The sequence below is a fragment of the Sminthopsis crassicaudata genome, chromosome 5, assembly GCF_048593235.1.
Source record: "Sminthopsis crassicaudata isolate SCR6 chromosome 5, ASM4859323v1, whole genome shotgun sequence".
In the NCBI taxonomy this organism is placed as follows: Eukaryota; Metazoa; Chordata; class Mammalia; order Dasyuromorphia; family Dasyuridae; genus Sminthopsis; species Sminthopsis crassicaudata.
In genome coordinates, this window is record NC_133621.1 from 310,815,747 (window position 1) to 310,833,759 (window position 18,013).

At 45.5% G+C, this 18,013-nt stretch overlaps 1 protein-coding gene across 2 annotated transcripts in view; it reads right to left on the reverse strand.

The window, feature by feature from the left end:
* TBC1D22A (TBC1 domain family member 22A) overlaps positions 1-18,013 on the reverse strand; it is a 280,355-nt gene that overhangs the window by 120,215 nt on the left and 142,127 nt on the right. For both annotated transcript variants that reach the window (XM_074272072.1, XM_074272071.1), the window contains one exon: positions 10,458-10,564. In XM_074272072.1, the coding sequence (XP_074128173.1) occupies positions 10,458-10,564 (107 nt within the window). The remainder of the gene's footprint in view (positions 1-10,457; positions 10,565-18,013) is intronic.

The window sequence follows — 18,013 nt, forward strand, 5'->3', positions numbered from 1 at the left end:
GGGCAGATCAGTGGTCCTCCTGAGACACAGGGAGACGGAGGTTTGGCCCCTGTGAAGTGTAAACACCTCCAGTCCAGCTCCCTGACACAGCAAGTGGAAAATCCTGGGGCTGGCTGGGGTGAAAGGTTACCTCTGCTGCAGAGAAGACTCTCACCTCCCAGGCAGTGTGGGAAGACTGAAGGAGCCTCAGCTAAAGAAAGAGTAAAGAGAAAACATAATAATAGGACCACCTGGAAAGGTCATTCAAAAAAAGAATCTTGATACAATAACACAAATAAATTGTCCAGAAATGTTAGAGGGAAAAGGAGAAATAGGAAAAAATCTACCAATCGTCACCCCCAGGTGATACTGGGAGCAAAACTTCCAGGAATGTCATAGCTAAGTTCTGAAACTTAGATCAAGGAGAAAATATTACAGGCAACAAGAAAAAAGCAATTCAAATATGATAGAGCCAAATTGGAATCCCCCAAGACCTAACAGCAGCTACACTACAAGACCCCAGGTTTTACGATGCTTTATAACAAAAAGGAAAAAAAAAACAAAACTGGGGTTGCAGCTGAAAATATCATGCCCAGCAAAACAAGCATAATCCTGAATGGGGGGGGGGGGGGGGAGAACATTCAATGAATTGCCAGACTTTCAGGATTTTGTTGCAAAAAAATCCTGGAGTTAATAGAAAATTTGATATATGAAATCTAAAAGAAATATAAGGTAAACATCAAAGACTACAAGGGACTCAATAAGGACAAATTGTTTATGTTTTATATATGAAAATGGAAGCCATTTGCCTAAGATTGTCATTAATAATTGGGTAGTTTGAAAGAAAGATTGGAGTAGAGCTGGGTAGGATGTGATTCTAAAAAGCAAAACCATGGAAGAAAAGGTAAAAAAAATAATATTTCTCTGCAAACGAGAGAGAGGAAGAACTGACACAGAAGAATCAGATGGGGAAAGAGGACTGGTCGTTTTCGGAACCCCATTCTAAACAGGTTAAAGAGGGAATTTATATGTCGTCGTAAGTGAATGCGTATGTAAAAAAGTCTTTTAAATTCAGAAAGAAATGAGTGGAAGGAGATTGGGGGGTGGGGAAAGTATAAGGGAGAGATTTTTAGAGGGAACCCGACTCACATAGAGTAAAAGCCTTCTTTATAAAGAAATAAGAGGGCAAGGGAATAAGATGGGGGGAATACAGAATGATGTATATGGGATAAAGAAGAAACATATATTGGAAGGCTATAAAAGTCTCCTAAATTCAGAAAGAAACAGGAGGGCAAAATGAATAAATGGGCAAAGAGTATAAAAGGATAAAAAGAAAAAAGATCCTACGAGGGAAAGAAGCAAATTAAGTAATAAGAGGACAAGGTAGTAGATAGAAAAAAGGAAAGCAGAAGAGGCCGGAGGGATAGGAAATAAGAAATACATCCAAGCATCAAATAAAGATCAGGAGAAGGATTCAGTATGGAAAAAATCAGGGCAAGGATGATTTCAGATAAAGTTAAATTTAAAAATGGATTTAATCAAAAGAGAAAAACAGGGAAATTAATCTGTATGTCAACCATACTGATCCATGCTGTTTTAGACTATTTAAAATAAGTGGGCAGTATAAGGTTGCAATAGTGCTTTGGTGTAGACAGTATAGTCTACCTATATGTGTGTATGAATATAGATATTTATGTATATGTATGTGTATACATATATGTATGTAAAATATATCCATGCTTAATAGCAAGCTGGGGGGGCAAAAATGAAGGGGAAAAAACAATGAAGTCAAAAGTGCACAGTGGAGAACAAGAGAAAACAAAAGGAAGTAAAGATGAACGGATCTGAACGTAACATGTACTATTTATTATATAGGATTTCTTGAAGTAGAAATTTATTTTTTTTATTTTGAATCTTATGTTCTGCTGTGTACATGGCAATGTTTTTTTTTTCCTTTTCTTACGTTGTATTCATTTAAAATTTTAAAACAGAAACTGCAGGGAAGATGAGGGGAAAGGGAAACAACCAGAAGAGAAAAACATAACAATGATTGGTCACCTAGCAGCAAGTCATAGGTCAGAAGGACCCAAGATAAGGCCAGATGCAGTGGGAGCCCTTGGCCTTCTTAAGGCAAGGCCTTTAACAGATCTCACTTTGAGGTGACATCCAAGGAGTAACTACTGTAAGGCAAGAAATGAGACCAAAGACGGACTAAAAGAGTCCGTCTGAGAAGGGAAGCCCCTTAAGATTGTTGGTCAGAACAGAAAAGGCCGCTCTTTACATGCAACCTGAGCCATCCAAAAACCCAAACAAGGAGCCTTGGGCTAGGAACCATTTGGGCCCCGTGGCCTTGCAATGAACTAAATGGCCAGAAACGCTGAGGGTCTTCGTTTTCCAGATTGAATTTTTTTTTTTTTTTTAGGTAAACAAGGCCATTCTCTACTTCATATCTTGCCTAGACTTAATCACGGAGGTTAGGAGTTGCCTCAATCAAACTGAGACTGGAGGGAGGCAGGGAAGGAGAGAGGGAGGAGGAGGAAAGAAGGAAGGATAGACGAGGGGCTGTGAAGTACGAGACCTAGGAGTTTGTATTTTATCTTGGACAGCAGTGATCAGTCCTGCACTTTAGAAGGGCTATTTTGGCAGCAGGCCAGCCACAGGACATCCGTAACAGCAGAGTTGACTGTATATAGTCAATGTTAATCCAGATCGCTGAAAGACAATCTCTCCTGCCTTTGCATGAATACTTCCAAGAACAGGGAGCTCAGCCGTTGGTCCTCCAGTCTGCTTTTTTCACATCTTTGAATTCTAGGAACACCTTTTCTGTGAAGCAAAATTGGCTTCCCTCTACCTTCACTCCCAACATGTCTGATCCATCTTTCACGCCCCCTGCCCTCCCTCAGGCCTTTTCTCCTCATATTTAAGTTTAAACATTGCCCATTGCTTAAAGGAACCTTCCTGTGGCCGTGGCGTGGCCCCGAGGCCCTTCACCTTCTGTTCAGTGTCCTCAGATCATCAACAGCCACACAAAACCACCACTCCTCAATGTAAGAGCATCCCCTCTCCCAGTCAGAAGGGACCAGCAGCTCATTTACACACATTTCCATTCAATATCTGCCTGTTAAGAATGGCACCAGGCACCTATTCTATTTTCTCTAAGCGTGGAAACAATTCTCTACATGTAGGAGAACAGATGGAGAATCAAAGATTCCATTAAGTGAGTAAGATTCTAAATGTCTACTTTTGAAAAGCCCGTCACAGGGCCTTTATTTGATTTTTCTTTTCAAGTATAAAAAGTGACATTACACACCAACTTACGCATTAGGATCTGTGATTCTGGAGTGATACTGAGTTACTAAAACCAACAGAGAAAATGAAAACAAATGATCTCAAATTAAAAGGGAGACACTGGCAATAAGTTTGATGTGGAACCGAGGAAGGATCTCCAGGATGCTTCCTCTTCCAGCAGGTACAGAGTCCCTCCACCAGGAGGGGTAGTGTCCCCTGGCAGGCCGTACATCCAGGGTTGGGCTGCTTCCCCTCTGTGGATGGTCAGCCCCACACTGGCTCTGTCCCCCAGGAGCCATCCCAAAAGCTTGACCAATGTCATGTCCATAGTTGAAAGGCTCCCAGGACCGTATCTTCAGGTCTGCTGGAGGGCTTAAAGTTACCTGGTTCTAACTCCTCATTTTGCAAATGAGGAAAAAAGGGCAAGGAAAAATCAGGGAGTTGCCAAAATCACTGCGGTGCTCAGAGCAAAGCCAGGAAGAAGGCCCCTGCTGGCTCCCAGCCCGGGAGCATCTGCTTCTGCTCTGGAAGGGGCCTGGACTGCCATGAAGGCAGTAGGCACGGTAGATCTGGCACGTCCAGGGTGCTCAGGAAATGCACCGAAGCCCAGAGCTCCAGATAGCTAGGGGACGGTCAGCACCAGAGCCTAAGGCCAGCCTGGCAGGCACACCCTGGTTATACAGCCCCCTTCCTCTTGGGGGCTCTCCCGGCCTCCACAGTGACCTGCAGCAAGCACTGAGCAGGCATTTATCTGAAAACTACAAAAGGCAATGGAACAGTATTCGGGTCAGAGCCAGTCAGCAGCACTGCTATGGCAGGCGGCATCGAGCTTCCTGGTCCCCTACAGACTGTGCCCAAATCCCCAGGGCCACGAGAATGTGGCTCTTGGCCAACACCACAAGACAATCAAAGCAGTACGTCCTCACGGATCCACGGCACCCAGGGGCCGCAAACCATGTGCCCATCAATGAGACAGCGGGGAATCAGCCCCCTTTCCAGTCCTGGGCACCAGGAGCATGACTACCTGTGGGCACGGATGCCACATAGCACAGCAACCATCTCTACCACATCTGGATGGATGGTAGCCCGCCTCTCCCTGAACGCCTCCAGGAGCACAGAACCTTGCCCCTTCAATGACCCTGTGGGAGTCTCTCACCGAGGCAGACCGCGGCTCACCCCATCACTGTCATCCACATCCCCATCACAGAGGGCAGGTCCGCCCAGTATGCTAGGGGCTTCCCTCACTTCCTGCGTGCCACAAGGAGGCCGGTGGAGCGCTCCGGCTCTTGGCCTGTCAATCTCACTCTTGCCACAGCCCGAAGCAGTTTCTCTTCCCTTAACATGGTTCCTGGACGAGGCACTGCAACCGTGTTCTTCCAGATGAGTCCCCAAATTCTTCACTGAACGTGAACACGCTTGGGGTCATGTAGCAATAACGGACAAAACGTTGCCATTTAAAAATGGAAAGCTTGAATCGGCGAGCCTATCCCAAAGTAAGCACTGGACCCAGAGTCCAGAAGACCTGAATTCAACTCTGGAAATCATGATACTTCCTAGGAGAGTGAGCCTGCGCAAGTCACTTCGGCTCAGTTGATGTCAGCTTCCTCGCTGGTAAAATGGAAACACCAATAGCACCCCTCTCTCTCACGACTGTGGGAAGGACCAAATAAACCCTGTCTGCAAAGCACTATGGTGATCTCTGTAGGGAAGCCATTAATGCAGGCCCTATCTTTGGCCAGTCCTTGGAAGGTCAGTTCAGTCTGTCCCCCGGGCCACATACAAAGCCTTTTCCATGTGGCTGCACGTGCCAGAGTCTATTCCATGGAGAAAGCATGTGTCCCATCTGTGGCCCAGTAAGGCAGGATCTAGGGAGTTCAGCAGAATGACACGTTCCAGCTCCGGCTCCATCTTCAGTGATGACAGCCATCATCTCCTCTGTGGCAGTAACAGAGCTGCCCGGAATGCTGAGAGGCGAAGGACTTTGTGGGATCACGTGGCCGGCATGGCCCGGGGTGAGGAGGGGGGGATGCGAATCTCAGAGTCCCTGGCACCCGGCTGACGCTACCTAAAATGCTACAATCCCTATCACGTCTCTTGATATAGAAAGGGTGAAAACCTGGCTAAGCAAGTTCAGAGGTGCCCTAAAGAAGAACGTATTGCTTCATTGGGAACGGAATTTACCACCAATTGAAGCGCTGATGAGTTTAAGCTAAGAGTGATTGACCGGGGATGCTACAGAAGAAATTGCTGCTCTGTAAAAAGGTAAACAGGAAAGGGAATTCAGTAGGGACTTAATTAGTCTAACTGTTTACATGACTATATGGCAAGCTGACACTTGTTAACTGGAAAGAACTTTCTCATTCTCAGGGCTGTTAGAAGGAATAGATATGTATGGGGGAGAGCACAGCTGTGAATTGAAGTAAAAACATGATATCTTAAAACGTAATAATATGCCCCAAGGATTATAAAGATTGAGTCGAATCCATCGTCGGTCTTCCCTAGGCAGTCGGGAAGGGGCTCAAGGACGCCCTTTCTCCGGGCCAAGTTCCAATCTGCCATCCTGTACACACATGGCGGGCACCAGAAGAGAGCCACGGGTGCCCCCTCGCACTCCAGCACCGCTAGTTGCCCTGGCAGAGTTCCCAGAGGCCTAACTATTCAGGTCACACTTTGCTCTATGGCCTCCTGTTCATCCATTCCTCTCCATCTTAAAATCAGTTACACAGAACTGAACCTGATGTTCAAACGGAACCATTTGGACACCACACCTGACATTAGCACCTCTGAGAATGAACCTGTACTTACTGTACTCCCCTGACAAAGGGAAGGTTAGAAATCCCTATGTCACAGATCGTCTTCCTGGAGGAAACCATGACCCAAGTGCCCTGAACAGTTGTGAAATAATGACAGATTTGGCAGACTTTAGCAAAGCCTGCTTCTCACGGGATGAGAGCTATTAGGAAGTCCGGCCCCAGTGCCTTTTATACGTGGAAGGAGCCTGCCCCAGGAAGACCATCACTGCCAAAGCAGGGCAGTAAAAGGGCCAGTGGGAGGTGGGGTGCAGCCTGCTCCCCGGGGCAGAGGCCAGTCCAAAGAGGCTTAGCATGAAAAAAGCCAAGGCCAGCCCTTCACGCCGACCCCCATCATTTGGGCTGGATTCAGCCCTTCATTCTCAGTTTTGTGATTTCAGCTGATCCAAAGACTCTCATCCAACACATTAATGATCCCTGTCAGGTGGACCACTGGCTATGTCATTAATGGAAATGTTCAGCAGAAGAGCATCAAAGACAGAGCCCTGGGCAGAGAACCAAATACTTCCCTCATGGATGTCAGATCCATTAATCACCATTTTTAGGGCCGGATCATTTTGCTAGTTCCAAATTCATTTGACCATCGTCTACAGTTCACATCTCTCCAGCTTAAGCTCAAGGAGAGCGTGGCAGACCATTGAAGCTTTGTTCAAATCAGAGGAGATTAAGGTCAGCCCAGGAAGTTTGATGAAAAGGGAGATGACGTTCCTAAGAAAGGCACAAGAGCTGTACGTGGATGTCTACAAGCAATCCTTCTTCTGGAACTGGATCGGTAATCAAAGCCAAGCAGACAGGCCTACAGCTTAACAAATTCATCTATTAGGGAAAAGCAAAACAATGTATCTCTAGTGCTATAGGACCTCCAAAGGATCATCAGCAAAGTCTCACGAGAATGACAAACTGCTGTTTCCATCACTGTAACAGCTTCACTTTACATAAAACTTTCAGGAAAAACACATCTAGTAATAATAATGTCAGGTCACCCACACCATGAAGCAGGAAGGATGAATGTCTTCAGCCCCTTATTACAGAAGGGGAAACCGAGGTGGAGAAAACCAAGCTTACATGCTCAAAGCCTCACAGGAAGCAAGAGCAGCAGAGCTAAGACTCAGCACTTCTGTAGCCAAGCCACATGTCTGGCCTCCCAATGGATTTTTTTTTTTAAAAGATTGAATTCTCTCCTATGTCAGAAGGGCAATTGTCCAGAATTCCTTTTCCTAAGAAAAATGGGGAATTCCAAGCAGCATCCCAGGGGCAGGGCTACTTTCTAACTCTAAATCTCATTAGGATTAATTGTTCAAGACTTCCCAGATCTCTAGCACCCAGGATCTACAAAGCGGTACAGAAGGAAATGTGTTTCTCAGTTGGCAGATAAGGAAACTGAGGCATAATGCGAGAAAGAAAGAAGAGCCGGACTCCCAGCCAGAGTTCCTTTCCAAGGCGGGCTCTTTTCCCATCACCACACGGGGCTCATCTCAATCTAAAGTGTGAGGAATGAAATGGATGACTGCTCCTTTGCCTTCTCAGGTTTTAAATTCACGCTTCCCAAAGGCCTCATGCCTTCCCTGTGGCAGGCCTGTCAATAAACCATTTCATCAGAGAACAAACTTGTCGGTTAAAATGAAAAGCCAGCATTGACTGGATTGTTCTGCTGATTTTATTTACAAATAGATGCCAAGTCCCTCTGGATTAAAGGAGCAGGCTCTTCTTTCATCAGTCACAATCACCTGAATGACAATGAAAAAAAAACCCAAAATCTTGGGGAACCCGAGTCTTTCTCTAACGAGGAGATGCAATCGGAGAGTGGGAAGATGAAGGCACATCCCCCCTTTGCTGAGGCTCATCCCCCATGCCGTCACGCCAACCTGCCTTCTCCCAAGAGGCCGCTGTCCTGCCCTCTTAGCTCCCCAGGAGCCCACAGTGGCTTTGTGGGTGCAGGGAGGAAGCCCCCGCCCAGGCCCCTCAGGGCTACACCAGGTGTCCCCTGGAGATGCTGAGTTCTCGGATGGAGATTCACCCAAGAGGCAGAATCCTACCCACTTTGGGTCCTGGTGGAACAGAGGGAGTTGTCTAGGTTAAGAAGTCACGGACAAATCACCACGGCTGCTGCCGATGGAATGAGTTAGCTCGCCTTCGCCCCTTCCAAACTTCCCGAGGGCCGCTGAGGGCCCCTCCAGCCTCCGATCTCTCAGCTCGCCACTCCCAACTGTCCCTCAAGGAGGCAGGCTGGCTTCCCATCTTTCCCATCCAACTCTCTCTCCACTTTTCATCTCTCGTTCAGGTGCAATGTGCCCCATAAAGGGCTCTAGTTTCTTCTCCTCTGTCCAATTCACCAATCATGCAAATCCTAGAGATTTCCTCAAGCATGCATATAATTTTATCAGACTCAGGGTCAATTCCCTAAGAGCAAAGAGCATCTCATTGTACAGCAACCACTTTTAATGTGTACATTTAAAATAATTTGCACTATATATAGTTATTATTATGGAAGTTAGAACGTAAAAGATTATAACTTAGAAATAAGCAACTTTTACATATGGATATATGCTCCATACTGGTTGCACTGCGTTTCCTGATAAGGAGCACAATTTTAAATATTTAAGAAGCCTGCTCCGGCAATCCAGCATCCAGAAGCCTCGGAACCTGCACCACTAAGCCAATCAGGAATGGCTGACTTTTTTTTTTTTTTTCTGAGGTTGGGGTTAAGTGACTTGCCCAGAGTCACAGCAGGAAGTGTTAAGTGTCTGAGACCAGATTTGAACTCAGGTCCTCCTGAATTCAAGGCTGGTGCTCTATCCACTGCGCCACCTAGCTGCCCCAGGAATGGCTGACTTTAAAGACAGAGTTCTTCTGCCTCGGTCCGGCTCTGGAGTGGTCGGCAGGTCTGCTTGTGTCAGAAGAAGCAAATTTCACCACTTGCTACCCATGCTGCGCCAGCTCTGCGACCCCACAACATCACTTCTCGTCTCAAAGTTTCAGTGTCCCCATCGGGACAACAAAGACATTCTGCTGGCTGTGGACAGCGGAGGCCAGGGAGGTCAATCTCAGGCTCAGCGGGGTTTGGTCCTCGCCCTTCCCACAGGAGGAAACAAGGCCCACAGGAACCCAGGGATCCTGACTCCCACGGTCTTTACCACCATTCCAATGGTTGTGACCACTCACCTCGGCCTCCGGGAAAACAGACTTTTCTGAACGTTCTCCAGCACCGTGGAGAGCCTTGCTTTCTTACTCTACGGCGCTCAGTCCAACTCTCTGGCCTAGGTACTGCCAGCATAAATGCAGCAAAGACAATGAGCCTCCAGCAAAGATAAGCACACAAATAACCGATAAGAGGGAAAGGAAGATCTAGGCCGAGGGTGAGAGAATTCCAGCAGGTATAACCCAGCCCCTCAAGGGAGATTTGTGGAAACTGCTTTTAGAAAGGCCTGGAAAGACTTCCACGGACCAAGGCTGAGTAAAACAAACGGAATCAGGAATCCATCATACACAATCATACACAATTGTGCGATGATCAAGTAGGAAACAGAGACTTCCACTCACTGGTTTCTGTGACCCCACTAGTCATCCCACTAATCTTTGGACTAAGGAGACTGAATGCAAATCAACACGTGCTATGTTCACTTCTTTTATTTGTTTTGTTTTTCCTCTCCCATGTTTTTTCCCTTTTGTTCTGATTGTCCTCTCCCGATATGATTCATAAAGCAACGTGTATTCAAAAAGCAGCTGTCGGTACTGCTCACGCCTAGGGAGACCTAGCCGGGCCGGGCAGCCTGGGAGCCTGGGCTCAGAGGACCAGAGTGGGGCAGCTGCCTGGGATCCAGCCAAGTAAGTGTACAGGGCTTCCTCCCCATCTTGCTCCTGCCCTTGCAGCCCCCAAAGCCGGTCTCTGAAGATTCAGGAGTTTCTGCCTGAACAGTTGGGGGAACTAGAACTAACCCAAGTTTCTTGGTTCTTGCCATCTGGTAGCGGGGATGGGGAGTTCAGGGGAAAATGTCAGGGGCCTTTCTCAACGAGAAGGCAGGTGTTTGCATAATTAGGCTTCGTGTTCATGAAGAGGGCCTCCCAAATAAAAGGAAAGGTGGAAAGTGGACATGAGGGATGTCATCTAGTTGGCTTTTAGGGATCGCCAGTCCATCAGCTCCCAGGAGAAGGCCATAATGGAAGGTTACCAGACACAGGCATTTGGAACCCTTAAAAGATGACTGCTGTTAAACCCAGCCCAGGGAGGTCTGAGCTCGAAAGTCCCAAATCCCAGGCCCTTATTTCCATGGCAGAACTATTACTAAAGTCTTTTTCACTTGGAAGAAAAGACAAAAGCAGCCCATCCCACCCAGACCCAGCTCTGCATCCGCTCGGCCCCAGGGGCTGAACCCCATTTACCTGGATGCCATCCAGCAGCTTGCTCAGGCACCAGTAGCTGTCAGCTTCGATGTTCCGCAGGACCTCCGCCGGTACACAGGAAACATCCACATTTTCCACTTCTTCTTCTGTAATGGAGAGAGAGCATGGAAAAGAAAAATCAGGGACAAAAACCAAGAAACCACTGGGTGGGGAAACCGAGGCCGGACAACACAAGTGACAAAAGAATACTGTCAGAGACTTTGATCACAAAGTTCCCCAGATGACATTTTTTCTCAATTCTCTCCAAATGAATAATGGATTCCTCAACCCCGTCACTTAATGATTCTCCATTTTAATAACGAATTAGCTGCAGATAATGAATATTCTGAACCTTCTCCGACTAACTAGCATAATTAATACACAGTCAGTGATGCCTTCCCAGGCATTTCAGAACTAAAAGAAACATCATTAGTCATGAAGATGCCAATTTGGGGATATTTAATCCTGCTGGAGAGATGCAGCTTGCTATTAGGATGAAAGCATTCGGATGGTCCTCCACCTCGCCCTCTGCTGGGGCCTCTAATAGCCCGGCAGTGGGGCAATTGGGCAAAACCTCCAGGGCCTCTGCAACCAGCCCAGGCAGAGTGAGTGAGGGATCTCAACTCACAAACACCGTCTGATAAGTCTGAGGAGAGGAAGCGATCTGTACTGAGGAGGGAGCACGCCCAGCACCCAATCCTGGAGAAACCCAGGGGGTGGGGGGGGGAGCGGCGGTAATCTCTCGTTAGCAGCACAGGTCACTCACCGCTGGCCAGCTACTACAGGAAAGCAAAGGCAAGGTGCCGGCAGAGGCCTCGGGTGAGTGATCATCTGCCTCCTCTGTCCAAGAAGAGGGCACCCTGGAACGCAGGAAAGTCACCCAAATCCTGGCTCGTTCCCTCAGGACCTCTCACAAGATTGGACTCAAGGTCTCAGGCCCCTTCTAAGCATGGAAGGTACCCAGAGGAAGGCCTGAACATATTCCCTGGGAGGATTAGGAGAAGATGGAGACACAAACAAGCCTCCGTGAGACAAGCAGAGAGAGGATGGTTACCACTCTGCTGGGGGAAGGAATACCCCCACTATAGAGCATGGATGCACCGGCAAGAGACAAATCTGGCCCAAGAAGGCAGAAGAATATATAAATGGAAAAGACAGCATTCAACCTAAGTGTACACTGTTTCCTTCTGGAAGTGGGCTAAATTTAATAACGAAATGCACTTAGAGACTTTGAGAAGTTGAAACCTAATTCAAATGTCTAAGTCCAAATGCAAACAACAATCAAAATCAATTTTTCTGAGACTGTTGTCATTCCACATGCGAAACGTGCAAATACTTTAAAAAATGACCGAACAAGAATCCAACAGCTAAGGAGACATTTATTAAACAAATACCATGAGTAATAGGCATATCTTAAAAGTGCCAGCTAATGCCCAGCACTGGGCTCGAGGATTTCCCTGCAAACAAACTGAACGCATTTTACTGCGTGCTGGTATTATCAGGGTAATAAAAATGCATTGAGAATAACAGTCGACTTTTAACACAAAACTAAATATGGAAAAGTTCAACCCAGAAAATCTTTGGAAAACTCTAAATCACAGAAAATTGGGGCAGAAAGTAAAAGCGTTTAGAATTTTTGTAGACTATTTATCTGTGTGAAATATGTACCATTCATGACTCCTTTGCCATGGGAATATGAAGGCAATAACTTTTTGCAGGATGTCCGGGCACCAAGGATTGGACCTTCACGGTAGCTCTGCCCATGGGCAGTACAAGGATGGGGCTTCAATAACTGCCAGAAAATTGTTGATAACAAGTCCCACGTCCATAAGATTCTAAGCAGTCAAAGAACCTTTTTCATGAAAAGTCGAGTCAAATCAAGTCACGAAGCACTTACTAAGTATCTTTGGGCCAGACATCTGCTAAATGCTGGACTCGGAAAGAAAAGCAAAACCTGAAAGCCCCTGCCCTCAAAGACCTCACAAAACAATGGAAGAGACAACATTTAAACTACAAGCTACAGAAAGGCTCCAAGGGAAGGCTCTAGAATTGAGAGGTTGGAACAGGCTTCCTGCTAAAGGTAGGATCTTAGCTGCTACTTGGAAGAAGGTGAGGAAGATGGGAGGCAAAGATGAACAGGGAGAGCATTCCATTCGTGGAGGATGGCCAGAGAAAATGGCTAGAGCCAAGAACTGAAGCCTCTTGTTCCTTAGAAAGAAAGGCAAACAGGGTCACTGGATTACAAAGAATAGGAAAACGAGGTGTCTCTGAGGGAGGAGTCTGAAGATTGGCAAGGAGAAGGGGGCCAAGTGATGAAAGGGGTTTTAAAGCTAAGCCAGGACTTTATATTTGATCCTGGGCAAGTGGGAGCCAAAGGAGCCTACTGAGTAAGGAAAATGAGATGACTGGACCTGCATTTTCTGAAAACCACTTTGGCGGCTAAATGTGTAGGGAGAGACTGGAGGCAGAAGATTACTGCAATAATCCAGGGGTAAGGGCATGAGGGTCTGCCCCAGGATGAGGCAGGGAAGGGCACATACTCAAAAGGTGAAATGGACAAGCCTTGGTCAAAAGGTGAAATGGACAAGCCTTGGTCAAAAGGTGAAATGGACAAGCCTTGGTCAAAAGGTGAAATGGACAAGCCTTGGTCAAAAGGTGAAATGGACAAGCCTTGGTCAAAAGGTGAAATGGACAAGCCTTGGTCAAAAGGTGAAATGGACAAGCCTTGGTACCATATTGGACATGGTGGAGAGCAGGGAGGGAGAACTTTAGAAATGACTCCAGGGTTGTGAACCCGAGGGACTGGGAGAATGGCAGTGCCGTCTACAGTAACAGGGAAGCCAGACGGGAGAGGCTTAAACAGAGAAAAATGATAAATGATAGAAATCGAAAGATATGAACAATTTTAAGAGAAGCGAACTCTTAATAACCACATAAAAGAACGCTCCAAATCACGAACGATAAAAGAAACAAAAACCAAAACCGCCCCAAGGTTTTATCTTATCGCCAGCCAACTGGCAAAGATGATAAAATATTGGAATAGTTGAGGTTGGAGGGGCTTGGCAAGACAGCCATGTTGAGGTATTTAGAGAGCCAATGGGAATTAGCAAAACCATTTTGGAAAGCAGTCATAATCATGAGAAAACAAAATGACTAAAGTCTCCCTGTCCATTGACTGAGAAACTCCACTATAGGACATAGATCTCAAGGAGGTCAGTGGGGAAAAAAAAGTCCATTTACAACAAAATATTTGGAACAACCCTTGTGGGGCAGCAGAGAACTAGAAACAATGCAGATGTCCCTCATGGTGGGGGGAGAGGGGAACCAACAGCTCCACACATGGCATTACATGAATGTAGTGAAGAGCCCTGTACTATAAGAAATGGTACAGGGAAGTCTGGGAAGAGCCAAGGAAACCAAACCCACAATGACCACAAATAGAGAGAAGCACCTTGAAACAAGGAGAAATAGAGGCAGCAAAATGGGCTCACGGAAGAAATGGGGGGACTCCTCTTCCTACTTTGCAGGATGTTTTCTGATGTTTTTTACCATATATTTAATAAGCTTAGGTGCCTGTTTTTCTCTTCTTTTTGTTTTAAAAGAAATTCTTTGTTATATAGGATTTCTTTCAAAAGAGATGGAGGAGGGATATAGGAGAAAACCTATAAAAAAGAAATCCATAAAAATGTTTTTCAAATTAAAATAAATATATGGAAGTGAGGGGAAATTATCCAGAATAATAACTTGATTTCGTGTCCCAAGGACAAGTTATTGCTCTTTCACAATGACTAGTGCGGTTGATCACTAGGTAATCCCAGCCCTAGTAATGCTACTTTACTATCTCCACTGGCCTTGGTGAACAAGTTTCCAGGATGGAGCTGAATTCACACTGTCTGGGCCTTAACAGTTACTTTGCTTCACCTTGCAGAACAGACCATTCCTACCTTTCCTGCCCTGGACAAGGCTTGTAAGTTGTAGCTGTTCAGCCATTTAGTCATGTCCAAGTCCTTATAACCCTCCTAGACCATAACAACCTTGGGAACTTCTTGGCAAGGACAGTGGACTAGTCTGCCATTTCATTTTCTAGCAAATTAAGGCAAACAAGAGATTAAATGACTTGTTCAGGGTCACACAAGTGAGTGCAGCCATATTTGAACTCAGGTCTTTGTGACTCCTGGTCGACATAATCTCTCCACTGTCCAACTGCATCATGAAATAATTTATTTTTTATATATACATTTCTTTATGAATCATGTTGGGAGAGAATAATCAAGACATGGAAAAACCATGGGAGGAAAAAAAAAGAAAGAAATGAACACAGCACGTATTGATTTATATTCAATATCCATAGTTCTCTTTCTAGACACAGATGACATTTTCTGTCCTTGGGCTTACTTTGGCTCACTGAATTGCTGAGAAGAACCAAACCTTTCATAGTTGATCATTACAACTGCCGTGTACAATGATCTCCTGGTTCTGCTCTTTCACTCAGCATCAGTTGATGTCTCTCCAGGACTTTCTGAAATCATTCTGTTGGACATTTCTTACAGAACTATAATATTCCCTAACATTCATATGCCGTAAGTTATTCAGCCATTCTCTAACAGAGGGGCATTCACCCAATTTCCAGTTCCTTGTCACTACCAAATGGACTGCGCCAAACATTTTTGCACCTGTGGGTCTTTTCCCTCCTTGAAGATTTCCTTGGGATACAGACCCAGAGAGATACTGGTGGGTCAAAGGGTATGCACAGTTCCAGATTGCTCTCCAGAATGGTTGGATCCGTTCATAATTCCACCAAGAATGTATTAGTAGCCCAGTTTTCCCATATCCCCTCCAACCTTCATTATCTTTTCCTGTCATCTTAGCCAATCAGAGAGCTGTGAGGTGCTACCTTGGAGTTGTTTTAATTTGCATTTCTCTAATCAGTAGTGATTTAGAGCATTTTTTTTTTCCACAAGCCATGGAATAATGTAAATAAAGAATTCCGCAAACCTTAACATAAAACATAAATATCAGCTATGATCATCATCACTGGCAAGGTCTTCTCATCTTTTCCCTAAGGTTCAGATGGGAATACTCCAGGAACAAGTCACCAGGCAGCTTTGTATTTTAAAAGTAACTTCCTTTCGTTGTTGAATTTTGCCAATCTTCCTAAAGTTCCCAGCAAGAATTCTCAGGCCAGAGAAGCCAGGCCCACAAGGAGTGCTGCTCTGCTTCCTGCAAGGTTCCGACATTGTGGTTGTTTCTACCCAGTCTCTGTATCTGAAAAGCCTTCTGTTCCTTCCATTAAGTTCAAAGGAGATAAACATTTGGGACAGTGCCATCTAGGGAAAATATCATTCTTCAGAAGAAACTTCAGAAGGAACGGCAGATCAGCTTGTTATGTTCCGTGTGCGTCTGTGCTTGGGACTCAGTTCCACACAGAATCCTTTTCTGTCCTACTTAATAGAGGGAAATGTTTTTACTCTGGTGTTCATTAAACTGAGAACAAAAGAAAATAAAAGTTGCTGTTCTTAAATTTTCATGGAGCCACGTTAGGTCTGGGGAGTAATTCTATCTTGGATAACGGTCCGGTTCCAGTACAATTTATAGGCCGCTCTCTTCGGAACAGCTGAAGGTCTATATTTGTAACAGATGGATTTGTCATCTATCAGTTTGTGAAAGAGAAATTCTGATATAAAATTCTGCCCCAAGGGCATGTCTTGCTAGGTATTCAGCAGGTGCTCAATGTTGGCAACCTGTTGTGCTATATTCCACATACTTTGTACCGATCACTAAGTATGGGCTCCTTGAAAATAACCTTTCAAGGGGCAGCAAGATAGAGCACTGGTCTTCAAGTCAGGAGGACCCAAGTGCAAACAAAGCCTCAGATAGTTAACAATTCCTAGCTGTGTGATCCTGAACAAGTCATTTAACGCCAATTACCTCACCAAAAAAAAAAAATTTTGTTTAATTTTTGGGGAAAAAAAAAAAAAGAAAGAAAAAATAACCTTTCTATAACTTTGGTGGGCAGATGGGGATGACCTGGTCCTGAATAGTATCATAAAACCTTCAGTTTCCACAAACCCACGTGACTCAATGAATGACTTTCTCACTTCCTATCAACGGCTGAGCACTTGCAAATGTCACTTACGGAGAGACTTCTCATCGCATTCTTGGACCCTCAATGTCTTCTACGAGCCATTTTAGCTGAATTCATCCAATTCAAGTCCATGCAAGTCCACTTTGGTGACGACTACTGTTTGGTGAAGTGGTCCCCTCAATACATTCAGAAAGAACTTCCACTGGGTTTTGACCATGTGACCTTGTTCCGGGAGACCATCCCCTTTCTGGTGAGGGTACAATTGTCTCTTCATGGCCAATGATCCTGAGTTTCTGGTAGGACGGAGCTGCAAATCGAGAGGTCCCATTTTCTGATTCCAGAGCCGTCCATGCAGATTGGGCCTGGACCCGTGCTCGCTGTTTCCAAAAGGGTCCTCTCCGGCTGGCACACACAACACAGTGCCTGAAGGGTGACTTGCTGTCATCCCAATATATCAAGTGATAATAATAATAATATGTCAGTATTTACTGTGGTAGTTACTGTCATCAGACAGACATCAGGTCACTGTTCTCCCCCAATGACAAGAGGCCATGATATATAGGAAGACAGGAAGATCCATCTTTGAGCCTGAGCTGCCTTTCCAGTGTTGGTCAGACCATCTAGTGCAGGGCAGGGAACATCCAGTCTGGAGTCCCACTTCTGCCCCTTAACCCCTGGATAAGTCCATTCCGCTCTCAGGGAACACTTCTTGCTCTGTCACAGCAGGAGGCTAGACCTAGTATTCTAAAATCCCCCTTGACACTCAAACAATAGTCCTGGAAAGTGATGCTAGCTGAGGAGCTAGCCTCTCTATTAAGTGCACGCAACAGGTCTAGGGCAGGCTAAGAAAGCAAACAAGCCACAGTTGACGTGAAAAACCCGAGAAAGAGGGAGGCTTGGAAAGAGCTTGGAATCAGGTGACGCCACCACTCACTCCCTCTAGTCCCTCATTATTTCATTTTTCTGGATCTCTTTCTTCACGGGAAAAGTGGGAGGAATAACTCTTTGGGCTGTGCTGTTAAGAGAGTTTTGTAAATGTCAAAGTGAGCGTGACTCATAATATACTCAACCTAAGCAACCTTCCTATAAAAATAATGACTACATTATTTATAATATTTATAATAATATTTATACAACCATCAGAGGAGACTGGCTGGGCTTCTTCGTGTCTAAAAGGATGGCTTAGTTGCCTCCAGAAGAAATCCAATATGCTACCAGTTTGGAATTAATCGAGGGAAAAATATTCACCCCAGTGTTTTAGAAATAAGGTGGTAAGTCAGATGGAGCCTGATCTGAAATGTTTTCCTTTGTCATCTCCTTTCTTTCAAAGACCTTTCAAGGTTATGGGATATTGCCTCAGACTAATGAACTGCAAATCTGGAGAACAAAGCAGTCCATGGATCACAAGTTCCTATCAGGAAGTCGCAGAACCTGCTGAGATGCTCTGAATGATGAACACAAGGGAGGAGGA